The 10825-nt window shown below is 59.3% G+C and overlaps 1 protein-coding gene across 1 annotated transcript in view; it reads right to left on the bottom strand.

Annotated features, from left to right (window-relative positions):
• The window catches only part of ARHGEF1 (Rho guanine nucleotide exchange factor 1), a gene marked incomplete at its 3' end in the record, with an annotated part of 15207 nt that extends 5261 nt beyond the window's left edge, over window positions 1-9946 (bottom strand). Inside the window, 13 exon segments of the mRNA XM_023746384.1 lie at window positions 1047-1149; window positions 1885-2022; window positions 2239-2274; window positions 2662-2758; window positions 2896-2995; window positions 3239-3268; window positions 3671-3917; window positions 4143-4185; window positions 4396-4494; window positions 6265-6378; window positions 6799-6882; window positions 6970-7015; window positions 9887-9946. Of these exon segments, the coding sequence (XP_023602152.1) occupies window positions 1047-1149; window positions 1885-2022; window positions 2239-2274; window positions 2662-2758; window positions 2896-2995; window positions 3239-3268; window positions 3671-3917; window positions 4143-4185; window positions 4396-4494; window positions 6265-6378; window positions 6799-6882; window positions 6970-7002 (1124 nt within the window).
• Window positions 9947-10825: the final 879 nt, after the last annotated feature.

Below are 10825 nucleotides of genomic sequence, written 5' to 3'. Positions count from 1 at the left end.
AGCCCAGGACCAGGGAAGCGGGAGCGGCCCCGGGACAAGAGCCGGGCGGGGGGCGGAACCGGGCTAGGGGACAAGGGGAGAGACCCGGGCCGGGGGACAGGGAAGAGACAAGGACGGGGGCCCAGGGACAGAGATCAAACATGCAACCGAAGAAGAAGTAGAAGGAGCGGTGGCATGTAGGGGTTCTCAGTGGGGGTGGTCAAAAGGATACGGAAACTTGGTGGGAAGGGAAGGGAACCCAGTGTGGAACTCAGGACTGCCCCTCCCTTCCCTGAGGTGGGGTGGGGCAGAGCCAGGAGTTGGGGGTGGGAGAAGGGGGATTTTAATACTTAGCTCTTTGGCTGGGAGGGTGATGTCCCCACCCACCCCTCTTAGGGGTGAAGGGGAGTGGGTGGCCCATGGGGAGAGGGGAGGGGCTGGGAGAAATGGGGGAGGGGCTAGCCCTGCCCCATGACCCAAGGCCCAGGCACCCACCTCTTCCACTTTCTGGGGAGAGAGGGGCACAGGGTCAGAGGTGGACCCGAATGGAACCCAACTCACCTCCCCCATCCACCAAAGGGTCCCCAAAGCAGCTGCACAAGGACAGGCAGGGGGCAGAGCCTGCCCCCCAACTGTGAGGGGGACAGGGCCCCCAGGCATGGAGCACAGAGGACTGGGGGGCTGAGGGAAGGGGCACCAGAAAGCAGGAGCAAGGCCGCAGGGCTGAGGCTTAAACGAGCAGAGGGAGGGATGAAAGTGAAGGGGTGAGGGGAGAGGGGCCAGTTAAGGGGTGAAGGGCATGGGAAGGAGGAGGAAAAGAGTGGGAGGAGCAGAGGCAAATAAAAGGAAAGAGGAAGGAGGAAGGAGAAATAATTATAAAAAAGAAGAGGGAAAAAAGGAAAAAGGAATGAAAGATGACGAAAGGGGGAAGAAGGAAAGAGGGAAGATAGAAAGGGAGAGCAGGGCAGAGTGAAGGTGGCTTGGGGACAGCAGGTGCAAATGGCAGCAAGACCCCCATGCCCATCTGCCCAGGCCCGATTCCTGCGCTCAGCACCCTGCCTGGGTACCTCTCTGTATCAGGACCCTCCTCGGTGCTCTCCAGGGGCGCTGGGGGCTCCAGGCTGGCGGGGCCCTGCGGGGGCGGGTCCCCCAACTCCGGGGAGGCCTCACCTGTGGCGTGGGGGAGAGCAGGGCTGGCTGGGAGGCCCTTTGACAGAGACTCCGCTCTGGGGGTCTGTTTCTTCCGCCGTGGAATGAGGGGTGGAGACCATCCCCGACTGCCCCATCTAGTGCCTGGCAGACACCAAGTGGCTGCTCTGTACACTCATGGGGGACGGACAGACGGAAAGGCCTCTGAGAACACAGCTGGGGCCCACAGAACTGGTGGGGAGACTGGATGCTCTGCTCGAAGCCTCCACATCCATTTGTTCGCCTGACCCTCAGCACGGACTTTCGGGAAGAGGACACATACACCCCATTTAGAGATGAGGAGCTGAGGCTCAGAGAGGGGTGCTCAGTGGGGGGTGCTCAGTGGGGGGTGAATGCCAAGGTACAGCAAAGGCAAGCCTCAGAGCTGGGCTTTGAACCTGGGCCCGGCCAAGCAGCTGAGGTCCCAGGGGCTGAGCGCCACACAAGGATTGTGAGAAATGAAATTCATGGGGCTGGCGGCTCACCATCTAAGGCTGACTGGCAATGTACTCAGAGAGGGTTCTGGGAAATGAACCCACGGGGGTGATGGGAAATGTAGTCCAAGGATGTAGGAAACATCACCAGGACAGAGGTCAGAGCCTGGGAGGAAAGCCGAGGACGGAGGGTGGCTTTTCGAACAGCACTGGTGACTGGGAGCAGAATGGGACATGCGGGGAGAACTGAGGGGGGTATTGCCATGGGGACCAGCAGACTCACCTGGTTCCCGGTCAGGACTGTCCCCGGATACAGGTTGCAGTGAAACTCCAGGGGAGTCCTGCCCAGGGACCCCAACATTCCGGTCCCGGGAGGGCACCCCCAGGCCTCCCTTCCGTTCTGTGAGGCCTGGCTTCTCAGCTGGGGAGACATTAAGGGAGAAGGGGGGAGATGAGATCCAGTAACTAATCCACAGCGGCCGGGGCATCGAGATGCTGTGCTCCAGCCGTTCCTCTCCACCCGGAGGCCCTCCTCCTCCTGCAGACCCAGGAGCCCAGCCCCCGGCCCCCTCCGCCCTCAGACCCATCTTCCCCTCTTAGGTTCCCAAAATGGATGCTCTGGCTTCAGGAACATTACCATCAGCCTCCGTTTTGAGGTGTCGAAAATCTGGGGCTGAAAAGAGAGATGGGACCAATGGGACCTTAAGATAGGGGGAGGCGGGTGTGTTGGGTGTGGTGGGGGGAGATGGTGTGTTGGGTGTGGTGGGGGAGGCAGTGTGTTGGGGGGAGGCGGTGTGTTGGGTGTGGTGGGGGGAGATGGTGTGTTGGGGGGAGGTGGTGTGGTGGGTGTGGTGGGGGGAGATGGTGTGTTGGGTGTGGTGGGGGAGGCAGTGTGTTGCGGGGAGGCAGTGTGTTGGGTGTGGTGGGGGAGGCAGTGTGTTGCGGGGTGGCGGTGTGTTGGGTGTGGTGGGGGAGGCAGTATGTTGCGGGGAGGCGGTGTGGTGGGTGTGGTGGGAGAGGCGGTGTGGGGAAGTCAGGGCGGGCGGGCCGGGCACCTCACCCTGGGGCTCTCCCCGGTTCCATCGGGCAGCGTCCAGGAAGCTGCTCAGTCCTTTCTTGGTCTTGGTGGGCTCATCTGAGCGCCGGTTTTCCTTCACCTGCGAGAGGTGGGGGAGGGCAGAGGGGTGGTATTTCTGAGCCACTCACATAGAGGAGCTGGGCAGGGGCAGAGTCATGAGGCTCCCACGGGCTCTCTGGGGAGGAAAGGTCCAGGTTTGAGCGCTCAGGGAAGCACCTTTTTCCGGAAGAAATTCCTCCCCGTCTTCTTGTCCCCGCTCTTGGTCCGCACCCCGAGGTGGCGCATGTACAGGCTGATGGCGTTGACCACAGCGGCACTGTGGGGAGGGGACAATAAGGACCCCACACACTGACCTGCACACTGCGCCCCCACAGCCTGACCCTCCAAGTTTGCTTCCCACCCCAACCCCACACCACTTCCTGCTGCACATCTCAGGAAGGGGCGAGGGCTCCAGGGGACAGGACCAGAGATGTGGCCGAACCCGGACCCCACGCCCCAGCCTCCTCCCTGGGGCCCAGGAGACTAAAACGCCTGTCTTGCTGTCCTCTGCCTCCATCACCTCTTTTCTTCATCGGTAGAGATGGTATGTCTGTGAGGAAGGAAAAAAGAGACAAGCTTGCTAAGCCTGGGGTCCCTGTCTACCCAGCACAAATGTCCAGTGGCTGTCCCTCTGAAGCTGGGACAGGACAGTGGAGCGGCAGAGAGGGCGCTGCCGAAGCAACGGGGAAGGAGAGAGATGATCTCATCCGGGTGCAGCCAAGGACAGGAGTGACAAGGACAAGACCCAAGTGCCAGGCCTGAGTAGAGGCCTTGGACAGGCCTGGAAACTGGGAGACCCCACCGCTAGGAAGAGAAGATGAAAAACCAGATGAACTAAAATGCCAGGGCTGTGGGACCCAGAAGTCAAGGGAAGATGCTAAGAAATGAATGTGGAGCTGCAGAGGGAGCCCTGAAATGGATGGGGCAGCTGGCGAGGGGCTGGCCCACTCACTGCATCTCCTCCAAGTTGGCCAGCAGCCGCTCCGCCACCAGCCGCTCCCGGGCCTCGAAGCTGGCGCGATCCCGCCCCACCCAGGCCTCCAGCTGGGTCAGCTCCTGCTCCCAGGGTGTCATGCCCATGAGCCGCTTGGATCGGAAGTCCTCCAGCTGCCGGCTGATGGCTGCCTGCTGGCTCTGCACCACCTCCTGCACGAACTGCCGCTGGCTGTCCTCGGAGATGAGGTCAGGCCGCGTGCGGTCTGCAGGGATAGGGGTGAGGCTGGGGGCCAGGTTCCCGGGCCCTGGTTCCCCACCCACCCTCGGACTCCAGTAGTCATGCTTCCTTGGGCTGCTGCTTCAGGAGGAAGAAAGGAATCTCCACTGACCAAGAGCACGGTGTGTGGCCTCCCGCCCTGGGCCTCCCGCGAGGCCTGGCCCCTGCTAGACCCCCTCCCTCATCCCAAAGTCCCCTCTCTTCTCCTTACCAAGTTCAAAGGCGACAGCGGAAGGGACAGACACCCGCAGAACCTGCTCAGGAGAGAGGATGGAGTGAAGGAGAGGACTGGGCAGTGATGGAATGGCAGCCTAGGTGCCCTGAGGAATGGTGGTCTGAGGGAGGAGCGGCGGGAGGAGGGCCAGGCTGGCACAGGGGCTCCCTGCCCAGGCTGTCCTTCCCATTGCCCTCAGCAGGACGGGGGCGGGGAGGCAGAGGGGACCGGGCCCCTGAAGGTGTCTCACCGCGGTCTTCTCCAGGAAGCTGTGGTAGAAGTCGAGGAAGGCCTTCTTGGCCTCCTTAGGGCCCAGAGAGCCCAGCAGGTCCGCGTGCAGGCAGCAGAGCTGGGGAGACAGAGGTGACCTGTTCTCCCTCCCGGCCACCCGAACCGCAGCTCCGCTTGGAAAACCTCGGGGCTCACGTCCTCTCGAAGTGTGCTCCCTGATCTCCACAGCCCCACACCCAGGCCAGGCCTGCCTCTCTCAAAGCCCTCCCTGGGGCAACCATGAGCATCTGGTAATTTCTCTCCTGTGGAATGGTTCTCTGTGGCTCTGCCTGCCCGCTGCTGCCACTACCACCCGACACCTTCTAAACCCTTTATAAACACAAACCTGTTGGCTCATAGGGACGTCGTCCCATCTCACAGATGAGAAAGCTGAGCTCAAGTTTACTGACGCTCACACAGCCAGCAAGAGGCAAAGCTGGGGCTGGAACCCAGGCAGCCTACCTCCCTAGACTCCATTGCCTAGAGATGCTGTGAGCGACTTGAGGGTTAGTGTGGCGGAGGCAGGGGTGTAGGTGCTGATTCATCTGTGTCTCAGGCAAGCCCAGTGCACGGCAGGCCCCGCTGAGGGGGGCTCACTTATTCATTCATGAAGCACCTCCCTGGACCGCCCTGTGCTGGGAGACGCTGGCAATGCAGTGGGGACTCCGACCTGTCCTGACTCCTGGGGGGCTCTCGTCTCAGTGCACTAAGGGCTCAGCCCACTGGGGGTGGGACTCCGTAAACACTTTCAACAAATATATCACCCCCACCCCAACCCACGGCAAAAACTCCATGAAAGGCCATTGGGAAGCAGCCCGGGACCACAACGATCCCTCCGCTGCTCCCCCAGCTGGCGAAGTGAGGGAACGGCATGAGGACAAGTCTCAAAATGCCGAGGCCTCTGGGTCACCTCAGCCAAGCCCTGGCCCTCAGGCCGCGGGTTCTACTCTGTGGAAGGACATGGCTGAGTCCCCGGCGCTCAGTTCTAGACACCCCAGGCTCAGGAGGCTGGAACCTCCATGCACCAGGTGAGGGTCTGCACTTTTCTGGAGAGAAGGCAACTTCCTAATCTCCTGCCGGTTTCTGAAGCCTCAGTGTCAGTCTACGTGCCCTTCTTTCTGCATCCCCCGGGCGCCCCTCCCTGGCACTTCCGCAGTCCCCTCGTCTTCCGGAGGGACCTGCTGGGCATTTCCAGTCCAGCCCAGTGCCCTGGGCTAACCCTGCTCTCAGCCCGTGCAGAGCTGCACTGGGGCTTCCTGGGAGGGGCTGCTGTCCACAGAGCTTCTTCCTTCCTACATCACCCACGGGGTCCTCTGGACTCCCAGGTGTCTTGCACAGCATGGCTCTGCACCTGCAGCTCGCAGGTGTTTCCAACACAGGTTTCTGGATCGCCAATTATCTGCCTCGAGGGCTGCTTGTGGTGGTTGCTTGTTTCTGAATCAAGGCTGGTGCACCACCTGGATCTGAGGAGGCTGATGGATGCGCCAGCCCGCAATGACTGACTGGGTTCAATTTCTGGAGTCCATGGGGTAGTCCGCAGGGATGGGTGACACGGCCACAGGCACAGGAGGGGATGGGCATGGCTTCTCCCCGGCTCCGGGATTCTGTTGCTCTCTCATGGCCCTGCTGTGTGTGCTCTCCCAGCCTGCACTCAAGCTCACTGAGATTCATACGGGCACCTGCAATCTTGTTGGGACCACACAGTGGTCCCTCGGGCTCCCTCGTTCTAGATCTGCTTTCTGGATCTATTTTCTAGACCCTCCTGGCTCATCTTCACTGGCCTAACCCACTGACCACTCTGGCCTGGCCCAGCCCCACCCTGCCTGTGCCTACCCAGCCCCATCCTCACCAGGGGTCCTGGCTCGAACTGCAGGGCCACGTGCTGCAGGAGGGCCATCAGGTGGGCTGGACGCCGCTTCACCTGCTCCAGGCTCTGGAACTGGCTGTTTTGCTCCTCTGGGTTCTGAGGGTGGGAATGGGGGTGAGACTGTGGGGAGAAGGGGGGCCTTGGGCTTGACCCTCCTGCCCCTTCCCGGGCACTTCCTGATGGATCCAAGCTGGGAGGAGGTGTCTATGCTGTAGAGGTGGCAGCAAGGCAGGTGAGAGATGAGGACATAAATTACAAGAGATGGGAAGGGGATCTCTGCTGTAATTGGGGAGCAGCGATAAAAATCGGGGTTAGAGTAAAAAGGCTGGGATCAAGAATGGGATGGGGAGACGAGGAAGGAGGCACCACGAAGACGAGAGAGAAGGGCTTTGAGAGGCTGCAGCGGGACAGCATCTGAGGACAGAGAACTGGACCTGAGGTGGGAGGGGACACTGAGGATGGGATTTGAGGGGCGGGGGCCCCAGGGACAGAAGCTTTCCCTCTCCAACTCCTCACCGCCTCCAGTTCGTTCTCAAAATCCTCGTCCTCGGCCCCAATGATGCTGACGGGCACCAGGCCAGGCCGGGGGGGCCCTGGGGCCTGTGGAAGAGGAGGGTTGGCTTCAGCCCACAGTGCTCCCCACTCACAGCCCCCCAACCTCCTCACCCCTTGGCTCTCTCCACTCACCGCCCCTCGGACCACGACGCTGTCTGCCTCCATGGGCTCTGCAGGGCTGGGGGAAGAGGAGGAGCCGTGGTTAGGCGATGGGAGGAGGTGGCACAGGAGGTTACTCACAGATTCCTGGCCCAGGTGTGAAGGTGAGTAAACAGCCTTTCCCCATCTGGGCCTCCACAGCTCAATGGGGCCTCTGTGTGGCGACAAAGAGCCCTTCAGAGGCCAGCCAGGGCGGGGAGCCCAAGGACAGGGAGACTTGTTGGGGGAGAAGCTGGAGTCCCAGGAGCCTGGGTCCATGAGAGCTGTGGCCGTGAGAGCCTGTAATTTTGGGGTCCCTAATGCAGGAGGGGGCTGGAGCTCAGACTCTGGGATCCGAGGGAGGAGGGGCTTGGTGCTGGGCCCAGGGGAGGCAGGGTGTGCAGGCCAGCAGAGTTGGGAAGGTTAAAGGGAGGTAGGAGGTATATAAATGGGGTGTGTGGGGGCTCTCTTCTGATCTGTGACAGGCTTGGGGCAGGATGTTGCCTCTGAACCCACCAGCCCCACTTCCTGTGACAGGAAGTCACAATGGCAAATCCCCCAACCCCCAACTCTCTCCGCATAAGAAAACAAACTCTGAACCCTTCTCCCTCAAGGACCAAGAGTACCCCAACCCAGGAGTTCTTTCCCTCGAGGATCTGACATATTTCTGGCTTTCAGTCCCAGAAAAACAAGGAACAGTCCTCAGACAGCTCATCCCCAAGGTGTGTCTGTCTCCCTTTCCTGTGTCCATCTTGCTGTCTCTCCTTTCTCCAGACAGCACTCCCTGGCTATATCTCCCTTGAATCTACCTCATCTGTGCCTCTCTTCCTCATTCTCTCCCTTCCTTCAGACCTGTCTCATTTTCCCCACTGTCTCTGCCTCCTCTCCCTCCTCCCGACCCCATCCTGCGTCTGTTGCTCCCTGCTTTTCCCTTCACCTGTCCCTGCCTCTGTCTTCCCACATTGGGTTCTGTAGCCACTGTCCCTGCACTTCTGAGTCAATGTCTCATATCTCATATCCCATGTCATCTCCCTTAGAGTCTCCACTTCTGTGTCTTCCCACTGATATCTTCTGTGTCCTTAATTAATCTGACTAATGTCACAGGAGCCCATGTCAGGCAGGAAGAGCTGTGGAAACAAGAGTGGGGTGGACCAGTGGTGGGGGGGGGGGAACTTCTCCCCACAGCTCAGAGCTATTTATAACCCTAGTTGCCTGACACCCACCCTTCCCCCTCTTCCATAGGCCGCCTCCCTAACCCTCAGTCAATGGCAGCTGTGATTTTGATTATGATCATTAAACAATGATGCTTCCCGGAGTGTCCAAACGCCATCCCATGGGGTTCCCCCGAGCAGCATCATTTTTATTCTTTTCCATAAAGGGTATGTGTCCAACACCCAAATTTGAGTAATTTAAGATTTGAGCGTTGTTAAATGTTCACATAAACAAAACTGCAAACCAAGGCAGAAAAATAATAGTAATTATTTATTATGAGAGCTAAACTTACACAGCACTTACAGGGTGCCGGGCACTGCTCCGAGGGCTTCTCACACAGAGCTCAACCCTCATAGCCACAAGCAGCCCATGCTATCGTGACTCCCACCAGAGAGGGAAAACCTTCACTGGCTGCCAGCTCAGACTTCTGGGCTGGAAAACATGACCATGAACATGGAGAGTCCATGCTCGTCCCGCTTAGGAGTGGACAGGTTCTACAGAAGCAGGGAGATTCCAGAAGAGCACAGGTTATCTGAGTGAATGCCAGGCAGGCCCCCGAGTCATGCACTTGGCATGGATTATCTCCTTGAAATAATGACTAAGGCTTAATGTGCACTAAGTGCCATTAAGTGGCAGCACTACTGCTTTATAGGTATTAACCGACTTAATCCTCTCAGCGACCCCATGAGGTCATTATCATCACCCCCATTTCACGGAGGAGGAAACTTAGACACAGCTCATAAGGCACAGAACAAGACTCAGCCCCAGGCAGTCTGGCTTCAGAGTTTATGCAGTTAACTACCAGAAAGTGCTGCTTCGGAGCATGGGGAACCCCAACCTTAGGAAACTAAAATCTGAACCGAAGCTGAGACACACGAGAATGGTCTGGGAAAGTCAGGGATATGTGGGCACTGTGGCCTGGCAGGAATGCAGGCTGGACTCCGCTGTGCCACAGAGGGTTGGGGCTGAGGGAGGATGGGGGAGCGGGGTTGGCTGCTTAGGGGGCAGGGGGGATGAGGGGCTGCCACAAAGGCTGAAGCTGAAAAATGGATCTGTAGGCAACTGACAAGGCCTGAGGCCCAGCAGAGGGAGTGCTCTGTGCATGGAGCTGGCGGGGGTCAGGGTAGGTCTAGGGGTGGAGATCCTAGAGCAAAGCTGGCACACGCCGGGGCAGCATGGGCACCTGGGTTCTCTGCAGGGCTCAGTCTATAAGAAATTGAATGGATGGTCCTGGTCTCTAAGAACCTCTGGGAGACTTGTAGAACCTAAAATAGTGATTCCCTAAGGGGCCCTGATTCCATCTGACACATGGTGGGTCACACATGATCATGAAACCATGGAGAAAGCAGCCAGTCTATGGGATCTCTGGAGACTTAAAAGGGGACCAGAATTCTAGGGGCCTGTGGTGGATCTACAGGGCCCTGGAATCTAGGGGATGCTACTGGCCCCCTAGTTGGGGACTCCACGTCTGTAAGGAGCCGGGTCTCCACAGGGGGCTAGCAGAAACCTGGGGTGTCTGTAGAACCTTGTATCTACATGGAAGGTGGCGGGTCTACACGCGCCCCCAAAGCTATATGGGACGTGGCGGGTCTACATGGGCCCCAAATCCTACAGGGAACGTGGCGGGGTGCACTTCCAGGGATGCTGGGGCGGACGTGCGGAGTCACGGTCTAACGCCCGCGGGGGCCGCGTCCCTCACCTGCTCGGGGTCGGAGAAGCCACCGCTGCTGCCAGGACCGAAGCCTCCGCGCGCCGGCTCCCGGTCCCCCCCACCCCCCTTCCAAGCCGCTCTAGCCGCCTCCGAGGCCACCTTTGATTCTAACTCCACTCCTCCCGCCAGCCGCTCTAGCCCGGCTCCTGACAGGTGACTCTATTCCTCCTGCCGGACGCTCTAGCTCCGCACTGCGCCACGCTGGCCAGATGGGGCCGCTCTGGCCTGCCTCGGAGGGCTGGCGTTTCCGCATCTCGACTGCTCCCGTCACTCCCCTGGGCCCCGCCTCCTCTCGGGCGGGAGGTGAGGAGGGCTCTAGCCCGACAGCCAGGGCTCAAGCTGAGATCTCAGAGGCACCTCGGCCCGTGGGTTCCCGGACGGGGCTCCCCACCCTGTCTTGCCTCCCTAACTCGGAGATCAGTTGAATTTCCGACGCTTGTACATGCAGTCTCCCCGCACCCCCACCCCCACCCGGCACACTTTCCGCTGGTCTGGAAAGCAAAAACCCTGGGTTCGAGCGTACCTTACGCCCCCCCCCCCCCCCCCGCCAGAAATTGGTGCTGCCTCGGTGGTTGAAGGGGGGATAGGAAGGGGCTCACTGTTCTATTATTCATGTCGGGATGTGGGTGGATGGGTCCAAGATCTGCTATACGGCAGTGCTCTGCATTTTCACGGCTCAATCTGAGTGCTTAGTTGTATTCTCGATCGTAGTGTTCAGTTTTTTGTGATTTTGTGAAAGAATCACCAGAAAAGAAAAAACGTTAAAGTGATGCAGGATCGGCATCTGATGAGCACTAGGCGGACGCCGAATACATAGGAAAGCAGAGATCAGGATCGAAAAGTACGATACTGAAAGAGTAGACGGAAATAGATTTTATAGAGGCACGTCCTCAGCGGCTCTAGTAAACTATCGCGCGCTTCAAAAAA

Source organism: Myotis lucifugus, unplaced genomic scaffold, assembly GCF_000147115.1.
Source record: "Myotis lucifugus unplaced genomic scaffold, Myoluc2.0 scaffold_670, whole genome shotgun sequence".
Classification (NCBI taxonomy): domain Eukaryota; kingdom Metazoa; phylum Chordata; class Mammalia; order Chiroptera; family Vespertilionidae; genus Myotis; species Myotis lucifugus.
The sequence above is the reverse complement of the archived record's forward strand: the minus strand, read 5'-3'. Positions and strand labels throughout refer to the sequence as shown.